This window comes from Callospermophilus lateralis, chromosome 3 (assembly GCF_048772815.1).
Source record: "Callospermophilus lateralis isolate mCalLat2 chromosome 3, mCalLat2.hap1, whole genome shotgun sequence".
Taxonomy (NCBI): Eukaryota; Metazoa; Chordata; class Mammalia; order Rodentia; family Sciuridae; genus Callospermophilus; species Callospermophilus lateralis.
This window is the reverse complement of record NC_135307.1, coordinates 107,585,650-107,610,717: the sequence shown is the minus strand read 5'-3', so window position 1 is coordinate 107,610,717 and position 25,068 is coordinate 107,585,650. Positions and strand designations below refer to the sequence as shown.

The 25,068-nt window shown below is 41.6% G+C and overlaps 2 protein-coding genes across 2 annotated transcripts in view; both read right to left on the bottom strand.

Moving 5' to 3' along the window:
• Nucleotides 1-1,470: 1,470 nt before the first annotated feature.
• Nucleotides 1,471-4,749, bottom strand: Fbxl22 (F-box and leucine rich repeat protein 22). Its single transcript, XM_076848621.1, has 2 exons — nt 4,385-4,749; nt 1,471-2,122 (listed from the first exon to the last, which is right to left on the bottom strand). The coding sequence occupies exons 1-2, from the start codon at nt 4,717-4,719 to the stop codon at nt 1,780-1,782; spliced, it is 678 nt and encodes a 225-aa protein (XP_076704736.1). The 5' UTR covers nt 4,720-4,749; the 3' UTR covers nt 1,471-1,779.
• Nucleotides 4,750-7,358: 2,609 nt separating this feature from the next.
• Nucleotides 7,359-25,068, bottom strand: part of Usp3 (ubiquitin specific peptidase 3) — a 93,247-nt gene continuing 75,537 nt past the window's right edge. The window contains exons 12-15 of the mRNA XM_076850906.2: nt 13,024-13,142; nt 12,618-12,731; nt 12,391-12,458; nt 7,359-10,873 (exon numbers count right to left, since the gene is read on the bottom strand). Of these exons, the coding sequence (XP_076707021.1) occupies nt 10,708-10,873; nt 12,391-12,458; nt 12,618-12,731; nt 13,024-13,142 (467 nt within the window). The 3' untranslated portion in view covers nt 7,359-10,707. The remainder of the gene's footprint in view (nt 10,874-12,390; nt 12,459-12,617; nt 12,732-13,023; nt 13,143-25,068) is intronic.

Sequence of the window (25,068 nt, the reverse complement as noted above, 5' to 3'; positions counted from 1 at the left end):
GCAAGATAAACTGGAAAGTCACCTGGAGAGAGCCTGGGTCCCACAGACTAACAGTGGCCTATCCCCCTCCACTGCAGCTGGCAGCAAGGTGGGTCTGGCTTTTCACACAAGATTAAAAGGGATTATGCCAGGAAAGGGCTTGGATGTTTACCTTGTTCTGGTGTAAGCACTTGCCCCAGCCAGGGGACCAGGAGGAGCAGAGAAGCCCTTCAGCAGTTGCCAGGTGGGGCAGGGCAGGAGAGGTAGATGCCTGCCTATGTATCTACCTACAGAAATTTCTGGGACTTACCTTTTTATTGTCTGTGCTTAGGCCCTAGCTCCTGCTGGGATAAACTGACCTTCAGTTTTTATTTCATCCTTACTACAATCTGTCCCTTCATAGCTCCCTCTCTGATCTCTCCTCCTCACTCTGCAACAGCTACACGGACCTTCTTGCTGTTTCCCTAACACACCAGCCATGCTCCTAGTCCGGGACCTTTGCACATGCAGTTCTCTTGGCCTGAAATATTTTCCAGATGGCTGACTTGGTTTCCTGGCTCACCTCATGTCTCAAGTATCACCTTCTCAATGAGGTTTATGTGGTCAACCCAAATCTAAGTGCCTTCCCCCACCTGTTTCTTGACCAGCAATCTCCAAATCTCCCCTACAGTTTCTAACTCCTCCAGTACTCACTACTTTTGTATAATTATCCAGAATGTAAGCTCCACCCAAAACAGAATTTGTCTCCTTTATCCTTGCTTTTTCCCATTTGGTCAACAAATTAAGGAAGCTGTTTTAGGGATCGGGATGTCAGAGAGGAGAAACACTTGGCTACAGACTCAGGCAAGGTCTTGGTTACAGCTGGCAGTGGGTGGAGCCAGAGTGTGAGCATTGCTCACCATTGCTGCTCCCCTGCCTCTTCACTTACCCAGTGTTCCCTGTACCTGGAACTGGTGGCAGAGAACCCTTAGTAAAGCCCTGAAATTACAACTGGAAGTCCAGGCATGTGCCCACGTGCAGCAAATCCGACAGATAAATAAACCCCTCATTTTTCACCACTTAACAATGGTTCCATTACTATCCTTTTTTTTTTTTTTTTCCTCTTGGTGGTGCTGGGAAATTGAACCCAGGGACTCCTGCATGCTAGACAAGCACTCAACCAACTGAGCTATATCACCAGGCCCTCTACTATCATCTTAGTCAGGGATACTGCTGCTGTTTTAAAATCGTTAACTTTTTTCCTCCCATTGACACTTTTCCCTTGTGCGAATGGTAAGAGTATCCGTTAACTCTGTTTACATATGAAAGAATGGGAACAGATTATCTGGAAAGGCTTCTCCAGTCCTCCTAGGACCACATCTGCCCCCAAGAAAGGCAAGCAGGCCAGGGTGGCGTGGGCCAAGCCGCGAACCAGAGCTGCAGGACTCGCTCTGCAGAAGCCCTCAGCGGCCGGAGCCCCCTGCCTGTAGGGGGCGCAGCCCGCGAGCTCCGGGTGCTCCGGCCCTGCCCGCCGCCGTTAAGGAGACCCACCACACGGTCCGAGTCTCGGAAGATAATGCAGGCGCCTCCCACCACTGCAGAAAAGGGAGGAATGGTGCTGGTATTGAGAACCACAAAGTGTTTTCCAGCCATGCAGTCGTTTAATCTCGCCTTCATCCTCTTTATAAAATCATGATGTGAGGTAGATGGGCATTATCTCCAATGTGCAGACGGGAAGAATGACGCCAAGAAGGCGCGGCGGCGGGCTCCAAGGCAGGACGATCTGACGCCAAGGTACTTTCTCCCAGGGCCACGGCCGGCCTAGCTAGGCAGCAGCTTGCGGAGAGCCGTGCCCGACGCTGGCGGGCGCGGGACTTGGTCGGGGATCATGGCCGCGCTGTGTTCGGCGCGCAGGACCAGACGCGGGCAGGCGGCGCGCAGGCGGCGCAGGCCCGCGGCGCTCACGTTGCGGCAGAAGTCCACGTGCAGCGTTTGCAGCGCGCCCCCGTGCGCCGCCACGGCTGCCAGCGTGCGGTTGGTCACGCGCGCGCAGTTTTCCAGGCGCAGCGCGCGCAGGCGCGGGCAACTGCGCAGCAGGCGGGCCAGGCAGTCGTCGGTGACGTGGCCGCAGCCTGACAGCGTGACGGACGCCAGGTTGGGGCACCTGCGGGAAGAGCGTTGTGACCCGGGGCCGAGACGGGGCGCGTCAAGCGGGCCGCAGTCCCGCCGTGACTCCTTCATTGCACCTGACCGCACGCTACACGGGCAGGGGACTCTGCCTTTTACCGAGTTTGAGGAAGTCGCCTGCAGTGAGCAGACAGGATTCCAACAGGGCTTTCTGGACAATTTCCCCAGCTTTTTCTGCCGCTGCACCCCCACTATACCTTAATGTTGAGGGTTCTTCGCTCTGAGTTTCAGGAGCCTCAGTAGGGAACCCGGCCCCCAGAGACCCAAGCCTTCTGTAAATCCAGGGCTTGTGGTTCTGGGCATGCGTCTTAGTTTTTCTCTGGTCTCAAAGCTTACCTCAGGCTCCATAAAACCTGTGGCAGGATTTAGGAGGGGTTTCCTTAGGGAATGGCTTAGTGACATGAAAGCCAAGCCCGGAACATGTGCCTCAGTTTTGGTTCCAGAGCCCAGTTTCAGCTCAGTTGGCTGGGGGCAATTATTTCATCATCCAGGTGTGTACAATTAGGGACACCCAGGGAGTTTTTGGCCCAGAAAGCTAGACATCCCTCTGCTCCAGCCTCACCAGCACCTGCAGGAGAAAAGATCTGGACCAAAGTTAGACTTGGCTTATTTTCAGTGTGTCTTTAACCTTATTACTCACTGGGCCTTAGTTTCCCTGTGTGTGACCGTGGGATGTTTACTCATGGGCTTGTGAGGATTAGATGGGCTTTGGGGTGTAAAAAGACTGCAGCAGGGCTTCCTATGTGCAGTTGTAACTCACTTTCCTGGAAACAAACAGGACCAGATTGCTTCCACTACAGGAGTCTGAGTCTGGAGTCTGTAGCCAGAGGGAGTTGAGTCTGGCCTGGTCCTTTTCCCCATCAGCCTCCCACTTTGTTCCTTCACTGCACCCAGCTGGCTTATGGCCACACAATTTTGCTGGGGAAAGAGAAGGAACTAAAATATACTGGGCCCAGCCACATTTCACACACTGAGCCCATACCTTCCTTAAATTCTTGTGCTTTCTTTAATTACATAAACAGAGCTGGGGAACTCAAGCCTTTTGGTCTGTGACACCAGAGCCTGTTGCTAAACCCATCCTATGGCCCAGGAGTTCTACTCTACACCTTGGGTTGGGGAATTCAGCCTCATCCTTTAAAGCAAGAACACAAAAATTCGGGCCTAATCCCACTCACCTCACCCTCCTATAACCCTCATTTCTGAACCTTGTTAAAACTCATCCAAACAACCTGGGCTGGTCTAGTCAGGGCCTCGCTCCAAGTCCATCTTCTGTCATCCTGCAGTTTTCAAAAAAAGAATTGCAGGGGAGGGGGATTCTTTCCTCCCATTCCTGTTCTGCTGCCAGCAAATAGCAGATATTAACCTTGGTGGCAACAAACCAGCCAAGCCTAGTTTTCCTTGAAGCCAGCCCAGCGTGTTATGCTCCTGGTGCTTTTTCTCAAAGGTAGAATAATCTGATGGGCTCTGTAAACTCCCTGGCTGCTAGTGGGGGAAGGGGAAGGCTAGCCTGGTGGCCCAGCCTGTGTTGGGGGTGCGGTTGAAAGCGTCAATACAGGATGTTTGGGGGACATACTTTTAAAATTACTCAATAATTAATATTGATTTGAAATTAAAATTTAATTGGGTAGTCCATAAAATCTGGCAACCCTAGATTGTGGGTAAATCATACCTCCTCTTGGAGGATTAGTTTGCTCCTTTGTAAAAGCAAGCCGAACTCCTGCCCTAGGGCCACTGTGAACATTAGTAAGTACCTCAAAGGAGACCATTATTTATTGTTACTTCCAGAGTCTGGTGTGGCTCAGCTAAATCTATCCTTCCTCAGCAGCATTTCTCAGACCATTGGGGCTCCTTTCTAGGGCCAAAATGGAGAGGTGTGCTGATAGCTGAATCTGGCAGCCTGTTCCCAGGGCCTGTCCTTGAAACTCCAGGCCTAGCTGGACCCACCCAGCACTTAATGGCTGCCAGAAAGGACAGCTGCCTAAGAGCAGGGACGGCTCAGCCCCAGTGCCTTTACAACAGAGGCAGTTCTTGAGACCCTAAGGCTGAGAGGAGTGTTAGCAGATAGGTCATCTACTCAGAGCTGCAGTGAGTTCAGGGACTGGGCATCTGCCTTGGGCCTAGTCTGAGGTGCCCCAAAGCAGGAGGCATCTTGATCTTATAATTTGCACTTCCCTGGTCCTCCCACCCCTCCCCCAGAGTCAGCACCAGCAAAACCAGAGCCAGGAACAAAGCTGCCTACCTGTCACACACCTGGAGGAGGAATTCACTGACCAGGCTCTCATGCCGGCTACAGATGCTCCTCTGGAAGGTGCTCTTAAGCCAGTCCTCAATGCTGCACACCTGCACCTGGCTGGAGTGCCAGCAGATGGACAGGCTGCGCAGCGCTGGGCCCAGAAGGAAGTTGTCCTTCTTAAGCTCAGTGAGGGAACGGAAGTTCAGCAGAGGCCAAAGAGCAGGGTCCTCAAACACATCATGGAGCTGGGAGCAGGTCCTGGCAAGGTTCTTCCTGCTGTCCTTGTCCAGGAAAGAGAAGAGATGCAGCAGGCACTCCCGGTTAAGCTGGGTTATGTGCATGGTGAACAGCACCCACAGAGTGTACCCAGCCAGGGCTGACCTGCCTCCTGCTGCTCCTCCCCAGCTCAGGGCTGGTGGACATATATGGTTGAGGAATGGTGTTTATTTTTGGCCAACAACTGGTCCTGAAGCTCTTGGTGGTGGGGGTGGGGGGAAGAAAAGCCAGGATCCAGACATACGTGCAGTAGTCTGTGGTTCGACTTATGTTCAGAGGGATTGAAAATCCTGGCAGAAAAGCAGCCTATTGAAGTTAGTTTACTTAAAAGGGATTTCTTTTCCTTTTAGCTGACAATGGTGTTTAGCAGAGTTCTTTTGGTTTTTCTTAAGGCATTTTCGTTGGAGGTGGCCGGCCACACCAGCTCTGTCTGGGCTTGCAGTCTACCCACTGGCAGGGAGTGTTTGTGTTAACTGGTTTTGTTAGGACATCAGTGTAGGTCTTTTGCTCCACCTTTACCACAAAAAGGCCTGCTGGATGTCATAGCTAAGAATGGTGGTGCTTTCCAAGCTGGGAGCAGAATCCACAGGCCATGCCTCTTTTCTGTTACTTTTGTTCAGTAGACTGATGGCTTCCAGGTAGGACTGAGCTGCCTGCAAATCCTACTGCCCTCCACTGGACAGGAGGATTTCCTTAACCTCCCAGATGGCTCTAATTTTACCAAGTTGTTTCATAAAAGATTTAACTGAAGTAATTTTATCTTTCCAAGGCTTTTACTTTCAGCTTTAGTTCATTTGGCCTTATATTTTTTACATATGTCCTTCTGTTTCTAGCTTGTACTTTCCAAAATATCAGGACAAAGGAGGTATCTCTTAATACAACACTGCATAAAACACTTTTATGTACTTTAATAGGTGTTTGCTGTGGAAGGCAGCCATTTCATCTGCTCTGAGTGTCCTTCCCTCTTAAAGAAACCCTTGAATCATCCCCTGCCCCCTCTCATGCTCCTGTGGTCAAGTAGCCTAGGGGTAATATCCATTAAGTTCTCCCTTCTTAAAGCACCTGAGGCCTCCAAGTGGACCTACTTCCTAATATGTCTTCATCCCTAGGCCTATGGCCCTGCCTTTGTTCCCCTGTTGTGAGTTCCTAGTTGTGTTGATGGGTTGGTTTGGGGGACACTGGTACAGTGCAGCTCTAGACGTCACCATCCTGCCTTCGCAGTACCAGAGGTAAGGACAGTTTTTCTCAGCTAGTCTAGGAAACTCTTTTCACTGAACTGGAATTGGAAGACTTGTTTCTGGACATGTGGTTGTGACACGGATAAGGTGGCCATGCTATACCTGCTTCTGGAATCGAGGCTGGCATGTGCCAAACAGAGGCAGCTAAGGAAAGGAGAGCACAGCTGTCCTGGTCAGCATCCCTACCCTGAGCAGTCTCAGCTACCCCAGCATGAGAAAGGGACTTGCAAGGGGGCTGCTCATATTTCATGTTCATCATTTGAGTTGTTCAGAATAACAACTGCAGCCCTTTGGGCTGTGTCTGATTATGCTGCTCCACTGCAGTCGGATACCTAGAAAACCTCCACTTCCCTCCCAGAATCCTCTCCAACCATCACTTCACACAGGCTGACCATTGGGAATAGGTGGTCTTTTCAGCTTATTAAAAAGAAGTGCCGTGTAATCCTGCCACCTGCTGGAGAAGAGCCCCTGATGGTTCATTATGGCTTCCCAGCTGCACTATTGCAGCCCTGATGCAACTGCGGAAGATAGACAGGGAGAACGTGTGGAACCTTGTCCCTTTGCTGCTGCCCCAAGTCAATGGCAAGAGGCAGCCCAGACCAGAAGGTGGGCTTCCCAAAGTGAGCATGCCTCCTGAGGATCTGACACACAAGCAGCTGATGGCTCTGCCCTTTTGGCCTTTGTCTCAGCTCTGCTGTTTGGCACAGCAGTGGCACCTGAACAGCACAGGTGCTGAAGGGAGGTGTGCCTTGTGGGGCATGGAAGCCAACAGTCTGAGCTGCAGGCCATTCTGCCCTCAGTTTTAGAAGACTGACAGGAACAGGCAAATAGGTGAAACAGAAAAGCAACAGGTGTGTAGACAGTTCCTGTGTCTTCTGTTTGCAGGAGGCAATGGACAGAGAAGGTGTGTAAGCTCCTGCCTTAAGCATAATTTATGGGCACCACTTCCTTTGCCTGTTTTACTTTATTTTTTTTAAAAGAGACTTTTATAATATTTATTTTTTAGTTTTTGGTGGACACAACATCTTTGTATGTGGTGCTGAGGATCGGACCCAGGCCGCACGCATGCCAAGTGAGCGCACTACCGCTTGAGCCACATCCCCAACCCTGCCTGTTTTACTTTAAAAGATGATCAGTAAGCTTTGCTTAGAGCTGAAAAACTGGTTCTTCAAGATAGCTTCTGGCACTGAGGGAGGGACAGAAGCTTCATTTCCATAAAGTCAGTAGTCACCAGAAAACTGCAGGATTTGAGGATTTCACTGAGCCAGGCGATTGGCCTTGGACCCCTGGCTATGGCCACTCCCTTGTGGCATCACCTACTCCATCCTGCCCACATACAGCAGCAGGTTCAAAGTACTGGGACTTCTGTAAGAACTACTACCTTTTGATAGTTAAGGCCCAGAGCTGGAGTCAACACATCATTTATTTGGCTCTACTGAAAGGGGTTCAGAAATAACAGTCAGGAGGAAAGAGAACAGATCTTTAATGATACTTTCCATAGAATAGTTGAGGCTGGTGAAGCAGAAAAGGGATGTGATTACAAACGTGAATGAACCAGTCACTTGCACAATTAAACAATCCTCTTCCCATAATACACACTAAGTTTTAATGGCAAACAGTAACGTCACAGCACAACCAGCATGTGGAGGCTGCCACGCTCACACCTGAGGAGGTTCTGCACCAGTGATGAGGTGCAGAGACCTGGACCAGAGACAATTCCACACACTCACTGCTCCTTCCTGGGCCAGGGGCATCATCCAATGGCCACACCTGGTCACAGGGGACCCACACCCTGACTGCGGGAAAAGGCCTTGCTATGAGCCTTTCCAGGCCCCAAGTGCAGAGGCTCCTTCGGCAACAGAGGGTCCATGAGAGAGTTTAGGGGATGGTGGAAGTCACAATGGGATAAATATGTCGAAAAAGATTTATGTACACTAAAACAGCACTGCCTGTCTGAAGACACCTTTCTCCAATGAAGGAGCGGTTTGGCTTAAGAAATAAATGTCCCACCCCAGAAACCATGCTGTTGAGTAGGTTCCACAGGTTGAGACACATATTTAACACTTAACCAGGCCCAGCACGCTTGACTGGTTTAATTCTATTATATCTGTCATCACTATACACTGAGTAGAATACAGTGGATAAGCAAAGGTTTCTCCACCATGGAGAGAGATTTGTGTTGCCACAAACTGTTTCTATTCCCACCTGTGTGGGAGGACTTCTGAGAATTTCCTGTTCCATGGAGCCACATGACATGAGGCCCTGCCTCAGCATAAGTTCTAAGCAAGAAGCCACATTCGGGTTAGAGACAACATGGCGCGGAAAAAGCCCTGAAGAGCAAAGAAAGATCCGTTAACCGCGGTGTGATAAGGCTACAGCTACAGGATGAAAATACAAATAGGCACATTTACATCATGGGCACTCAGATGGATCCAATTACTTTCCAAGAGTCTTCATGATAACACTCTAAATATTCTGCTTAAAATTGAGCAATAAAAATGCTACAAAAATCCAAAGAGGAGGTGTGTTCTTCACATAAACCAACAGTACTGCCTGTCTGAAGACCACTTTCTCCAACAAAGTAGTCCAGCCTGCCACTAAGTTCCACTTAGTATGAAAAGACATGTCTTCATCAGTATGGATTCTGCCAGTCTTTACTGTTCAGTCATCTCAGTGCCCATGCCAAGACTGGAGTCCTAAGTGTGATGTTAGATGATCTAGCTGTCTACCTTCTGAGCCAAAGAGCCTGACTCACAGCAGAACTAAGCAAGGTCAGAGGAGACTTACTTTTCAGTTACATGTGTTTTAATGTACTGATTGATAGATTAGCATAAATCAGTCAAACTCATTTCTGTAGACCAAATGTTATATTTGCATATAGTTCCACCTAATATAATTTAGTGCTGTAAATTATTTTAAATACTAATTGCCTGGTAGGACTCTGATTCTTAACTGTAAGACCTAACGTTTTATTCTTTTGAGTGAAAACTTAGGCCAGTGTTGTCCAAGAGAACTCTATCCATTGTGGAATATCCTAGACCTGCACAATCCTAGCCAGGTATGGGCGCTGAACACTTGAGATATGACTAGTATGAGTGAGGAACTGAGTTTTAAATTTAAATAACCACATATGGCCATCATATTAGATAACACAAGTTTAGACATAACTGCAGTTTGCTCCTTATCATGTTAAAACATTTATCCAGCAATGTGTTCTGCTCCGAGAGAATGTGGGATTTATCCAGCTAATTATTAAGAAGGAAAAGAAGCCACCTCTGCTCCTATAACTATAAACAACTGACCTAGGAGGAAAGCAATCAGACTTTCTTTTACATTCATACACTAGAAAAAGTTTTGACTATTTTTCCTTTAAATTAAAAAAAAAGAAAACAGGATTGCCAAAAAGTCTGCTTGCCTGGCTGAACATGAAATGTATTTTGTCCTTTGTTGAGAAAAGGAAGGAAAGAATGGCAGGGACAAGAAATGAACAAGAAAATGGCACGCAGTTCAATGCCTGCATGCCTGTGCTGGCAATCCTACTCTCCCCAAATAATTTACAAGTAATGCCATCATCACCTCAAAATTAAAGAGCTGTCTTAGAACCCTTGAGCAATCACAAATCCCTTCTTTAAATGAGACTCTGAGTTCAAATTTCAATTTGAGCTCCATCTAAATAGTGCCTGTACCTATTTTTATGGACAACAGTTTTGAAACAAACACTACTGAGTTCAAGAATACAAATTATACTTATTCAAAGTGAGAATATTTTTAACTTGCTCTGCTCTCAGGATAGGCCAAGAGAGTTAAAACCCAAAATAGCAATGACTCCAATTTCCTTCTGTAAAAGCAGACCCCACAATGACACCTGGAGTGTAAGTGATGCCCACCATCAATTCTGGATCATCTCTTCCTCAGATGGCCAAGCAAGACGCAAGTCTAAAGTAGACATGCAGTTGCTCCCAGTGCTACAACTAAAGGGGGATTTAGATGCTGATTCAAAAAGGCAAAGAGAAGCTATGATTTTCTCACCAGATAGCACCTGTACCATGCAACAGACTCACAGACGTTTTTAAACATTATGACATATTTGTTCTTATTTGGATTTTTCTGTATTCCTGACCTGTCTCCCCCCATGAAAACACAAAAACTCTAGAAACTGAAAAACCCAGAAAATAGAGTAATTTTTGAGTCTGCAGTACAGGTATAACTGGACCAAAAAATTTATTTAGTTATTGCTGATAATCAGCAGCCATGAGACACCACCAGCAGCAAATACCTGGTCTACTTAAGGATGCACTCTCAGTTATCTTTTACAGTCAAAAAGAATGATTACTGAGCATTCACTGTGAAATCTTATGGGCCACAAATTCTGCACACACATGATCCTTGATTAGGAGTCAACCTGATCCATCCCAGCTGTAAAAAGGCAGCAGGCAGTTATGTCACTCTTCACACTCAAGAGCGTGCCTTGCTTTCAGCATGTGAGAGTAACAAAAGCATTGATGTAAATGTGCTTGAAGTGAGAACTGAAAACATTAATATAAAAAAGGCAAACAGAACTAAGTTCTTGAAACTACATATAAAAATCGAATTATTACAACTAAAGCAGCAAATCAAAATGTCTGCTGAGGTTTTCTGGTAGAACAACAAAAAATTAGTTGGTGCCCATGTTCAATAAGTCACTACTAATGACAAAACTAAACCCAAAACAGGAAATTGAAAAGTGCATAATGAAATTAAATCTTAGATCAAGTATTTATGGAAAATTGGAAATGTTGCCCGGTATAGTTGATGAATAATGATTCAGAGGAGGTATTAAAGTTTATCTGATCCAGCTTTAGCCTGGCGCTCCACATAAAAAAGGATGTAGGCCTTTGCCTTCACAACGGTTTCTTCATCAGTCAGTGTTACAGTACTGTCATTGAAATGGAACCAGCGGCCTTCATGAGTTGCATATGCCGTGTAATGTCCAGAACCAACCCTGTAAAGAAAAGGCACAAGGTCAAAGAATATCAAAAGACTGCACAAATCACAAGCACCTGTGCAAACTTATAACAATTTGTTATACATAAAATAGATTTTAATAAGTACTATAATTAAAGAATAAATCTTAGAAACTTTTGGTTTAAGACAGCTGACTGAGCCCACCTGTTTACTTTCCTCCAAACCCAATGAAAAGATAAGGAATATACTGATACTGGAAAATAGAAAGGAATACCATCAATTGACCAGAGATTAAGGGTTTTCTAGAACACACAAAGCAGACAGCACTGGATTAATAGGGAAATTAACAGAGTTGTGAAACTTTTAACCTAACAAGTATAAATTAAAGCCTACAGAAACATGGAAAACAATGCTAGATTTCCTGTCAGGATCTTGGAAAAATCTTTGAGTTTAAGAACGAGTCTGCCTCAAAGGAAGCACAATCCCCTGATGCTGTGGTCATCAAGAGCTTTTCCCTGTCAGTATGACCCAACTGTCACACACAGCACCCCAGTGTCAGTCCTCCCCATCAGGAAAGAGGCCTGCTAGAAAAACCCTTACTACAAAAAACAAAACAAAAAAGTTACAGACTAATCTTCAATTTGGGTACAGATGAAACCCAAATTGATCACTTGGAAAAAAAACAGGCCATGGTGGTCTCTGGAAACAGAAACAGAAGATACAGCAGGAAAGTGACTATATACTTAATAGGGATTCCAGAAGAGAGAAAAGAGAATGAGATAGAACATATGAACATGTCTATGAGGTGAAGACTAAAAGTGTCCCTACTAGCTACCAAGCAGGAATGCATCTAATATTTTTTAAGTCCAAAGGTAGAGGATCCTACAACTTCTAGAGAAAAAGCTGGGATGCCTATTAAAAAGTGAGAATTAGATTTGTACAAGACTTATCATTTGCAACTCTGGATGGTGAAGTCAATGGAGTAATGCCTACAAAGCTGTGAGGGAAAAGGATTTTAAACATAGGTATTGATTTGCCCAAATATAGCAGTCCATGTTTAAAGATAAAATAACCATTCTCAAATGGACCAAAAACTAGAAGATATGTGCCCCTAGTATAAGCTTTCAAGGAAAAATTAAGAATGTAATTCAACAAAGTAAAAAACAAATCTTGAAAGTACATGACATGGGTAAATTACTTTAAATATCATCCCATTTTATCCTCATATAAATTTCAATTGGCAAAGAAAATAAATACCTTTGAGTAAAAATAACTCAGAATATTGTGGACAAAAGACTAGGTGCTCAATACTGGGCCCAAATGAACCATTTTCCATTTTGTTTTTATATTCCTTCTCTTAGTGCTTCACAACATCCTCTCAGGAATTCTTTCCACATCGAGATGGAAGGAAAGTTCTACTTCACCTACTTTAATGAGTCTGAATTCATTTTTAGGGAGTTCAAAGAGAATTATCAAGACTGGTGCAAAATTGCAGGTGTTCTTGCGCCTGCCACCAGTTGTTCCCACCCACAAGCAGAAGGTTGACATACTCACCCAGAACCATGGTGCACCACTACAGCAGCAAGGTCATACAGGCAGTTCTCTGGGCCACTGTTCTCAGGCTGTGGAACAAGGGAGAAGGCATTCTGAGAACTGGATTAGGAGCAGTGGCCAATGACATCATCAGTGTCTCCTGCCTCTCTGACCTTGACTCTCTGTTTGAAGACTTAAATGTATCATACAAGTACCTTTTTACCATGCTAAAAAGGTAATCACCTTACCTCTAGTAAGTAGCATTTCATGTCTAAGCCTCTCAGTGGAAATTCTACGTATGTATCAACTTTGTTTCTTAAATATGCTGTCCAATGAAATCTTTTCAAATGCAAGCATAGTACCTGGATGACAGAGATAAGAATGAACACTGTGAACCAACACCCAATTTATCTTCCAATAACTTCCAGTCTAATGTCGCTCAAATAATATTTTAGGTATCCTATCAGTATTTCTTCTGACCCTTGCTATTGCTTTCTTCCAGCATACCTATGAACTCTCAAAAGTTCAGCTTTTATTGAAACCCTGGAGACCAATACAGAACAGTTCACACAGTCTAAAATTATAAGAATTTTTTTGATTAGTCAAGCATTTTCCTCTTTGAAATAGCACCATAATTTGAAATTCAACACTTACCTTAGGCAGTTTTTGAATCCAGAACTTTTTTGTGGACTTTTGTTTCTTTTTGCATTTATGGCACATATATAACTCTGTCTCATCAAGTTCTTCTAAATCAGTAAAACTTCGAAGACAATCTAAAACCAAATTGATTTGGGCAGCATTAAAACAAGATGCCTTTTATAAAGACAATGCACACTCTAGGGGGAAAAAACTGAATTTGAAGCCAAATGACTCAGATTTAAAGCTCAGCTGAATCAGCTCTGTGACCTTAGAAAAAGTCAATCTTCCTCAGGTGCAAACTGGAAACAAAAATAATATCTACTTGAAAAGCTGTGTGAGGAAAAGAAATAACATGTGTAAAGCACCTGGCATCATGCCTAACAGCTGGAGAAATGAAAAATAATGTTGGATTTACTATAATTAATAAAATAATTAGTCTGAAAAGTCTAATAAAAACTCATTCCTGGTGAAATCAAAGTTTCAGTAGCAACTTCTCTCAATATGTGATCTTAGAGAGGTCTCAAAGCCCCAAGCTTATAAAAAATAAAGTAAAATTTAGTTCAAACATTTTCAAAGTAAACATAGATTGTCACAGAAGGCTAATCTCCAATCTCCAATGAAACTTTTATCCAGACTCTACTCTAAAGTCCCCTACATAAATCATAGCAATTTTTAAAAATTTTTTTAGTTGTACTTGGACACAATACATTTATCTTAATTGTTTATTTTTATGTGGTGCTGAGGATCGAACCCAGGGACTCATATGTGCTAGGTGAGTGCTCTACAGCTGAGCCACAACCCCAGCCCTACTTTTTTTTTCCTTTTAATTGTTTAATCTGGGGTTTGGTAAACTGTGGTTCTAAGCCAAATCCAGCCAGCCATCTGGTTTTGCAAATTATTTCTGTTGGTACACAGCTGCACCCATTTGCTTACAAATGGCCTTTTATACTACAATAGCAGAATTCAGCAGCTGGGCAGAGAGACCTTATGTGCTGCAAAGCCTAAAATAGTTATTCTCTGCTTTTTTACAGAAAGTCTGTCAACTCCTGCAACCAGTCATATTCAGAAGTCTATATAAAATGTATGTTGTTATTCCATAGAAAAAAATATTATTATACCGACAGCTCAGGGCAAGAGATCGATTTTCTCCAGTACTTGAGGATCCAGGGTCTGTGTGAACATCTGCTAGAGTTGTGCAGTGGGCAATGTCACTTTCCTCTCCCAGAAGTAGCCATATCTTCTGGAGTTAATAATTTCTTTGCCTATTCTTTTAGACCACAAATATGCATTTATGTATCATTAAACAATGTATTAGTTTGATAAGATGGTTAAACTGTGGAAGGAAAGACAAGACTGTCTCTGAACTCTGAGTTTCCAGGTCACAATCAGCCTCAGCATCCTGACAGAGTGTAAGAAAAAGCCTCTATGGGGAAGTTAGTGGGAGCAGGGTCTAATAGGGCTTAGATGTGGCCTGGTATTAGAGGGGCACTCACAGGATCAAGGGGACCATGCATTCTTGAATATGCCTTTGCCTCATGATTCCTAGTGCCTGGAAGATACATCCTACCTCTGCCTCCCCTCATCTCAATTCTTATTTCTTTCTAAACCTCCCCTTCTTTCCTCAGTTTACCCTCATATTCCATGAATATTGTTTCATCAAAAAGGATTCCTAGGAAAGGTACATTGTTTCAACATTACACTTCCTAAAGCAAGTCTCAAGACACCAACCCAAATTTGAATATATAGTGGTACCAGTCTCAGAGGCGTCCCAAGTTCCATGTCTCTAGCTGTAAAGATAACTGACTATTGTGAAGACTAGTTGGTTCTATGAATCCCTTTAGACTGTAAGTTGTGAAGCTGAAATCATGGGAGGTTTTATCAGCAAATATTTGTTGCATCATGTAAAAAGCTGTGTGGCCTTGGCAGGGATAGGAGATGCTCAAAGAAAAATATTGTCAAAAGAATGAAAAGACAGGATACAATGTCAATTCACAAAAATCATTGGCATTTTTGTATTTTAACAATGAACAAGCCAAAAAAGAAATTAAAACAATTCCATTTACAACAGCATTAAGAAGAATAATTTTTTTAATTTTTGGGGGGTTTCCAGGGATTGAATTTAGGGGTACTTGACTACTAAGTCACATCCCTGGCCCTATTTTGTATTCTTATTTAGAGACAGAGTCTCACTGAGGTTGCTTAGCACCTCTTTTTGCTGAGGCTGGCTTTGAACTACAATCCTCTTGCCTCAGCCTCCCAAACCACTGAGATTATAGACATGAACCACCAAGCCCAGCCAAGAAGAATAAAATTCTTAGGAACATGTTTAACCCAAGGCAATAAAAGACTTGTACCTGAAAAACTATAAAACATCACTAAGAGTAATTTAAAAACATAAATAAATGAAAAGACACTCTGTTCATGAGTTCAATTTCCTATTAATAGGAGGGGGTTACTAAAGAGTTAGTAGATGGCATTGTCAGTCTCCTTTGGTAATTAATTAGAATCTCCAAGAATCTGAAAACTCTTTTAAGTGCTGAGATTAAAGAATGTATAATCAGTACTTCCCAGTAACTCATTTGTAACCTTGAGACCAAAATTAAAATGCCTGGAAGCACTAGGCTTTTCTCTTGTTCCTTCTCCCTGCCACCACTGGGGAGCGCCTCAGCAAGTCACACTGGCAGTGCTCCAAGCGGAGGGTCCCAAATGCTTTACAAAAGCAGGACTGTAAAGCAGGTCTCCACACCCACACTCACCATCACCTTGCTTCCTTTCTAAAAACAGTACCTCTTGCTATCATCTGTCCTGTCCTCATCTCATCCCAGCAACTTACTTTCCAATATCTTTTCTCCCTGTCTTCTTGAGACACTTAAAATTTACAGAGTGACCACCCAGTAGTCTCTCAGCTGTTTTATGCAAAACACAGTGATGAAGACATGTGATAAAATGGAATAGACGATATAATCAGGCTAAGTCCTTTGGAGATACATAATGAGCAATATAAGCTGAGCCTGATTTTTCCAGCAGTTTAAAAATTGGTGGCCCTGAGGCTGGATTTGAAGCTCAGTGACAGAGCGCCTGCCTTGCACATGTGAGGCTCTGGGTTTGATCCTCAGAACCACATAATAAACAAATAAATAAAAAACAAAATAAAGATTTTTTTAAAAAACTGGTGGCCCTGGCTGTCAATCCATTTTGTCCATCATCCCAGATGTGTAACACATATAAAAGCTGTAGTATAGTATGTAATAAATGTAATATAATATATAAGTTCTAGATTATGATAAAACAATCTTTTTTAATGCACCAGTGTCAGTTCATTTAAATACTTGAAGTTTTGAAAACTTTAGACTTAATGGGTTAATGAAAATGGAGGAATACAGAGCAACAAAGCTTTCTCAAGATGTGAATGGGTGGCTATGTGTTCTGCTTCCACAGATGGGCATGGAGGTGAGGTTTACATTGATGGTTTTGCAAAAGTAAACTAGTACGTTTTAGGGTCACTCAGGCTTTCAAAATAGTACAATAGCAGTGGTCACATATGTAAATGTTAAGGATATGCTGTATCCAGGGAGTCTTCCTCTTAAATAGTGCTCATTTGTATATGTTTTAATGATAATGACTTTCCTTATTATTACAAAGCAACATGTCCATTCTAGAATTTGGAGGAAAATTAAAAAACAATACACAAAGAATATAAGCATCCATTATAAGCCCTACTTCCAGACATCAAGGTTAAGGGATTTTTAAAATCTGTTACTTAAAAGTTGTTTTATAAAGTCAGCAGTTGGAACTTTATAGAGTTTTGTTTTTTAACCCACAGAAACCATGACCAATAGGTATTAGGTTTCTAGGAGTGCTGTAGCAGCTTTTTGAAACCCACAATGGAGATGACTGCAGTAGTGAAGGTGAATCTCTTTTAATCAACTATGCAACATAATGTGACAGCCTCATTACCAAAACTCCCTCGGAGGCTCCCCTCCAGTACACCAGTCTCTGACCTTAAGCTGCTGCTGCTGTCATGATGAGTCCCACCCGGTGGGACTGCAGGAGCAAGTGTGGGGATCCTGAACCTGTTAAACCAGCAGGGAGAAGTGTGGGAACAGGGTTTCTTGAGGTGGGAAAAACTAAAACCCAACTAATGAACAATGAGGATAAGAATTTCTAGCATTATCACTATTTTCTCCTAAGGAATTCACCCCACCTTTACCCTCAGTTTTATTTTGCTCCAAGACTTGCTAGAGAAGTTAAAATCAGAATTGTTTCATAACCCTAACTACATATCAGGTGGAGTTGCAACTACATGCAGCAGATGGGAGGCAGTGTTGTACAGTCGTAAAGCTCACAGGTTCCAGAATAGGCCTGCCTGGATTTCCATCCTGGTATAAGCTCTGCCACCGGTTTACTACTGAAACACTTTTTTATTACTAAAAATTGGAAACAATTTAAATGTCCCCCAACAGGTACTAATTTAGTATATTTTACTATGTATTAAGAAAGATAAAGTTGATAATAGCTATGCCATAGAATGTGCCTACAAAATATCATTCACACTATGTATAGAAGTATTATGTACAGTGATTTCATTTATGTAAACTAAACATTTATATGGGCATTTAAATTAACAGCATGTTATCTCAGGGAAGTGGGATCCAAGAGGAAATGGAACTGTTACCTATTTTTTTTCATTTTTAAACATATTTATCACATAATATTTGAAGGAAGTAAAAGAAAATATATTAACTTACGCACACTTTCTAATTAAGCTTTGCTAAATTAAATTTACGTAGTACATAAAGGTGATCTAGTAACTTTAACAAACCAGTTTTACTTCTGCTTTCCATGGAGATGCTATTTGAACAGTTTATATTATGTGGAAGACTGCCAGTTGTTAAAATACACCCTGAGACCCTTGAGAATCTTAGGAGTTTTAAAACTGATGTACATGTTTCCTCTCATGAAGTGCAATAAAGCATAAGCCGCTTCCTCAGATTCTTAATTAAGAAACTAACACATATTATTTTGCTAAAAGAAAAAAAAATGTTGACAGCATGGTAGAAAAATGTGAACTGTACAAGAAGAGTAAAAATATGCCTTACATGTTAATTAGGAGTTTCTTATCTTAAAAAAATAAATATTCCTTTTAAATTTAAAAAAATAAATGCTTCAAGAAACATCTTTTGTATATACTATTGTCCACATCAGTGAAACTGCTACAACTAAGGAACTGCCTATTACAAGTGGTGATGTCCCTAACCATCCAAAAACAAGTGCACCAATTTATAGTCCACCACTTCACTAAAAGATAGTCTCTAGCTTTATCATTTTCACCCATTTGTGTTACTTAAATTTTCTTGAATAGGATTAACATTTTTTTTCTGATGTTATAATGACCATTTGCATTTTTTCTTATTTATATATTTTGCTTCAGCAACATCATGATCCTGTACAGATAGCTTTTGACAGACCAACCTTAGCAAATGAGCATTTCTAATCCTCTCTTAATAAGAGATTTATCTCTTGTTCTCTTAATCAGTAATGAATCTGAAATTTTATCAAAGCTTATTTGGACATTTTAATTGTCTTCTATGATACTGTTTTAGTATACTACTGGATACTGTTTGCTAACATTTAGGATTGTTTGATCTACAACATAAATAAAAATAAGGTATATATTTTTTTCCTTTTTAATGGAATCTTTATCAGGTTTTACAACTGGGGTTATTTTAGTCTTTGATAATATGCATACTTTCTGTTAATAACTTCAAATCCCAGGGTTCTCTCAAGTAAGTATAACAATTAAAGATTCAAAAGGCACACATGCAATTCTTGCAAAGTGGACTTGAAGTAGGTAGGTGACTTACAGTAATCAATTACACATCTCCACCTCCAGTTAACAAAAAAATATTTATCAATCAATTGAAGTTCACCATACTGACTGTCTAAGAAAAGAAGTGCTCTTATTGATAAAATAGTAACAAAGAGAATGGTAACAAAGAGAATGAGGAATTCCCAGATCCTATCACCTACCTGTTTAGACTGATAGTAAGCTCATTAGCAAAAAAGTCCAGTCTGATAATTGAAAGGAAAGCTTAGTTAAGAATACAGGGAACATGTTTCTGGCCAAACTATAATCTCCTCAGGATGGTCTGAGTGCCCTAAAGCTACTCATACTATCATGGGTCCACACTGAGAAAAACACTATCTGGGATGCAAGGCAAATGCCACCACCACTTTCCTTGTTTAAAGTACCAATCAACCTTATGGGGGAATCTTTAGGTTTTTCTATTTATAGGATCATATCTGCAAACAGGGATAATTTGACTTCTTTTTCTATTTGTATATCTTTCATTTCTTTCTCTTAATTACTCTAATAAATAAGAGCTAAATAAGAGCTGTGAAAGTGAACACCTGGTCTTGTTCCTGATTTCAGGAAATGCTTTCAGTTTTCCCCATTCAATATGATATTGGTTGTAGCTTTTTCATATGTAGACTTTCAATGTGTTGAGGTATGATCCTTCTATATTTATTTAGGGATTTTGTCATGAAGGGATGCCGAATTTTATCAAATGCTTTTTCTGTACTGATTGAGATGATCATGTGATTTTTAGCCTTCATTCTATTTATATGTATGTCTATTGATATGTTAAAACATCCTTGCATCTCTGCAACAAAACCAACTTGATACCAACTTGATCATGACTTTTTTTTTTAAAGGTGGACACAATATCTTTATTTTTATTTTTATGTGGTGCTGAGGATCGAACCCAGTGCCTCGCGCATGCTAGGCGAGCGCGCTACCACTTGAGCCACATCCCCAGCCCGTGTTATGTTTTTGTTGAGGATTTTCATCTGTATTCACTAGGGATATTAGTTTACAGTTTTTAGGTGGTTGTGTCCTCATCAGGTTTGGTACCAGGGTAATGCTCACCTTGTAGAATGAATCTGAAAGGCTTTCTTCCCTTTCAATTCTATGGAATAGTTTGAGATGCAATGGTGCTCATCTTTCGTTAAAAGGTTGTTAAAGTTCAGCAAAGACTATCCAGTCCTGGTTTTTCTTTGTTGGGAGCCTTTTTATTACCAATTCAATGTTCTTACTTGGTATTGGTCTAGTCAGGTTTATAATATCCTCTTGGTTCAATTTTGGTTAGGTCATATGTGTCCAGACATTTGTTTATTTATTCTAGATTTTCAAATTTGTTAGCATATAATTTTTCAAAATAATCCCTAAATGATCTTTTGAATTTCTGCAAAATTGGTTGGAATACCTCCTTTTTCGTCTCTCATTTGGGTTTCCTCTCTCCCTTTCTTTCTAATCCAGCTAAAGTTTTGCTGATTTTATTTTTTACACAAAATGGTACATGCCTGTAATCCCAGTGGCTCAGAAGGCTGAGGATCACAAGCTCAAAGCCAGCCTCAGCAACTTAATGAGGCCCTAAGCAACTCAGTGAAATCTTGTCTCTACATAAAATATAAAAGGGATGGGGATGTGGCTCAGTACCCCTGGGTTCAATCTCCAGTACCAAGAAAAAAAAAAAATCAACTTTGTTTCATTGACCCTTGTAGTATAGTCTCCTTTAGACTTTTATTTATTTCTAGTTCTGCTCTGATCTTTTTAAAAATAATTTTTTAGTTGTTGATGGATGTTTATTTTATTTATTTATATGTGGTGCAGAGAATCACACATGCTAGGCAAGTACTCTACCACTGAGCTACAACTCCAGCCCCTCTGCTCTCATTTTTCTTTCTTCCCTTCTAATTTTGGATATGGTTTTTGTCTTTTAAGAACACTGAAATACATCATTCGTTTTTGTCAAATCTATTTTTTTTTTAATGTAGGTACTCATTGCTATAAACTTCCCTCTTAGCACTGCTTTTGCTTTTTCCCATAGGTTTTGGTATGCTGTGTGTCCATTTTCATTTGCTTCAAGGAATTTAATTTTTTCCTTGACTTCCTCAATGACCCACTGTTCAAATTGTATTGTTCAATCTCCATGAATTTACATGACTTCTAAAGTTTGTCTTGCTATTGACTTGTAGTTTCATTCCAATGTGACCCAACAAAGATACAGGACATGATTTCAATTTTTTTGAATTTGATAAGATTCATTTTGAGGCCTACTATTTGGTCTATTTCAGAGAAAGTTCCCTGTGCTAGTGAAAAGAATGCATATCCTGCAACTGTTGGATGTAATGTTCTGTAAGTCTAAGTCCATTTTATCTATGGTGTAGTTTAACTGATGTTGATTTGTTGATTTTTTTGTCTGGATGCTCTATCCACTGGTGAGAGTAGGGTGATGAAATCCCCAATTATTATTGTATGACAGCCTATCTCTCCCTTTATATCTAATAGTATTTGTTTTATAAAATCATGTGCTTCATTATTAGATACATAGATTTTTAATCATTTTATCATCTTGATGATTTCTTGATCATTACATAGTAACCTTTTCTCTGTAAAGTCTATTTGCCAGATATAAGTATGGCTCCTCTTGCTTATTTTCAAATTCAATCTGCATTCACTTTTCTTCCTTTCACTTTCATTCTCTGTGTTCTTACTAGTGAGGTGAGTTTCTTATAGGTAGCATATTTCTGGGTCTTATTTTTTTAAATATTTTTTTTAGTTGTAGATGGATAAAATATATTTATTTATTTTTATGTGGTGCTGAGGAATGAACCCAGTGCCTCACACATGCAAGGCAAATGCTCTACCACTGAGCTACAATTCCAGCCCTGGGTCTTATTTTTTAATCCATTCAGCCAGTCTATGTCTTCTAGTTGGAGAATTAAGACCATCTACTTTTAGAGTTATTATAAAAGGTATGAACTTGTGCCTATAATTGTGTTGATTTTCTTCTAGTTGAATACTGAATATTTCTTTTAGTTTGAATATTATTTCTTTCCCTCTCATTCATCTCTGGGTTTGATGGCATACTATATTGATAACGTCTGATGTTTTTTTCTCATTTGTGTATCTTCTACTACGGCTTTTCACTTTCACATGCTGTCTTGGTGGTAGTTATCTTTTCACCTTTGGGTAAAGGACCCTTAGACATCTGTTGCAAGGCTGGTTTGGTGATCAAGAACTATTTATTTTTTGCTTATCTTGGAAGGTTACTATTTCTGCTTTGATTCTGAATAGCTTTGCTGGGTACAGTAATCATGATTGGCAGTTAATTCTATATGGACTTGAAATACATCATTCCATACCCACCTGGAATACAAGGTTTCTGCTAAGAAATCTGTTGTGAATCTAATCGAGTTGCCCTTAAGTGTGGCTTGGCCTTTTTTCTCTTGCACATTTTTAAATTCTTTGCCCTGTACTTTGACAGTCTGATTATATGTTGTGATAAGAATCTTTTTTGATCATGTTTATTTGGAGTTATAAAGGACTCTTGTGCTTGATTTACCATATCTTTCCCAATATTAGGTAAGTTTTGTGCTATTACTTTATTGAATATGTTTTCTATGTTTCTTAACTTTTATTTCTTCCCTTTTGGATATGTTAATAAGCTGGACATTTTATCTTCTAAAAGTGTCCCAAGGATCCTATGCATTTTCTTCTTTCTCATTTTTTCCTTTATTTCCTTTATTCTTTTGAAAGTGACATTTCAAAAGATGTTTTCAAGCTCTTGATATTTTTCCACCTGATCTAGTCTGATGAAACTTTCAACTGTATTTAAAGCAATTGCATTTATACTTATAAAGCTTTTCATTTCCAAAGTTTCTCTTTGCTGAATTTCTCATTCATATCCTATAATGTCTTCCTAATAATTTCATTGAACTTTTTGTGTTCTCTTGGATCTCACTGAGCTTTACAAAGATCACTTTTTGAATTCTTGATTAGGCATGTCTTCCTTTTTGACATATTTGGAATTTGTTACTAAGGGAGTTATCAACCTATTTAAGAAGCATGATATTGCCTTGTTTGTCCATATTTCTTGTGTTTCTATGTTTGAGTTGATACAACTGATGACATGAATATCTACCACTTTTATGGATGGCCTTCATAAGCCAAGGCCTCTAGAAGATGTATTGGGGTATCAATTTGTTATGTAAATTGTTATTTCCAGTTGGGACCCATACAGAGAAACTTTCTATGGGCTGCACCAGAATGGGGGGAATCTAGCAATCCAGGCAGATATGGTAAAAGTAGCAGTGTGTGGGATGCACCCTGGTCATTCCTACAATGGGAACGGTAGCCCCTACTGGATAATATGGGTTTCCTTAGGCACTGCTGATATTGGCTGTTACTTGAATGAGTCTTTAGTACTGGCTGCTCAAGTAGTGGTGAAGGGCTTTGAAGCACTTGTCCCCTTGATTAGATACCACTGTGGGTCCAGTTGCTTCAAAGGGATAGATGGAAGCAGGAATCACGACACGCTCTCTATTGCATTTACATCCAGTCTTGACAGTGGTGCATGATCACATGAAGTGTGGGGCAAGTGATACAGGGGACCCACATAAGTGCAAATGCACGAAAAGTGTTATTCCTCTCTGCTATTACTGTGGGTATGCCTGCCAAAAAGCAGGACCCCAGACTCCCCCTAGATATGCACACTTATGGACAGCTATAGTGTCTGCCAGGAAGTAAGTGGGTGAGAACCTCTCACTTACTCCCAGTGTCCCAAACTACCAGAGCACCACCTGCACTCACTCTAGGAACTAGGGAAGGTCCTTTCCCTGACCCACAGCCTTTGGACTGCTGCTGCAAAAAATCCTTAACTTACCCGTGCCTGTCTCATGGGTCTTGGGCCAGATTCCCTCTATGCCCCAACTCGATAAAAAGTCTGAAATCTGTAGAGTAGACCGACTTTGGAAAAAGAGCACTGTAGCTGGAATCCATGTTCAGAAGGGATCTATTGTCTGAATTTGGACTGTTCGGGTGGGTCTGGAAATCCCTGTATAGCCCTATCTCTGAGAACCTATAGATACCCCACTGCATTGGCTCTGTGGGTGGCTTCCTCACAAGTCAGACATGGTTTGGTGGAATGTCTGTGACACAAAACCCCTGAGAATACTGGAGTTGGGAACAAGTATTGAGATGCGCAAGAGTAAAGGTTGCTGTCTCATAAGAACCAGGGGAGAGGAAAACCTGCCTTCTAAGATCAGGATGGCCAGGAGGTATAGCTTCATGCAGGTGTCAGGATTGAGGGCAATTACCTGCTCAGTTCCTGCCACCCTTATTTCAGTGCTATTCATGGACCTGTTGGCCACTATGGCCCCAGCTGTAACCCTGCCTAAGAAGGTTCAGAGAGAAACTCTACCCATTAACACTACACTCCATTTCCCCCTTACACCTGATAATTCCTCAACTGTGAGGAGTTTTACCTGGCTTCTGCTGAGGCCCAATCCCACTCAGTCCTTGGGAGGTAGAACAAAAGAAATGAGGAATCTGAGCCCTGGCTGTTACTACACTTTCAGGGTACACAGTCTAAGAAGGTAGGGAGAGAAACATCCTGGCATTCTACTTTTACTCTCTCCTGAGAGACAGGAATGGGTGGGACTCAGGATTATGGCTATCACAGCTGCTGGCCTTGAAGCTGCAAGATGCTTAGGGAGCTGTCTTTGGTACTATGAGATGCACATAGACCTAAGGCTTCTGGCAGTGTCAGGGGCCTAGCTGTTGGCTCCTTAGGCAGAATGGTGTCTGATGGTAGCTAGTAGTGGCTATTGTACCAGCTTGGATTCTGAGGGTTGGACAAGGCCCAAAGTGAGTTACTTTTTTGGAGTAGAGCAATCCCTGTTAGATAAGCCAGTTCCCCAAATTGAATTTAAAGTCTATGAGGACCAAGAAATTCTCCTACAGTAAAAACTACTGGTCTGCTGCTGTTAATGGGGTTGCTAAAATTGTGGGGCTCTTCCCCCTGCAACCCTAGCCAATAGAGAGACAGGGCTAAAGTTGCAATTTGTTTTTTTCTCTAGGCTGCCTTTCTGACTCTCCATGATGTTTAAAGTTCCCATCATTTCTTTGCTGATTTCCAGAATTCTCCCCCAAAATTACTCTCCTCAAAATACAGGGGTATTTTTGTTGCCCTGGTTCTTCTCTATGGCAGAATT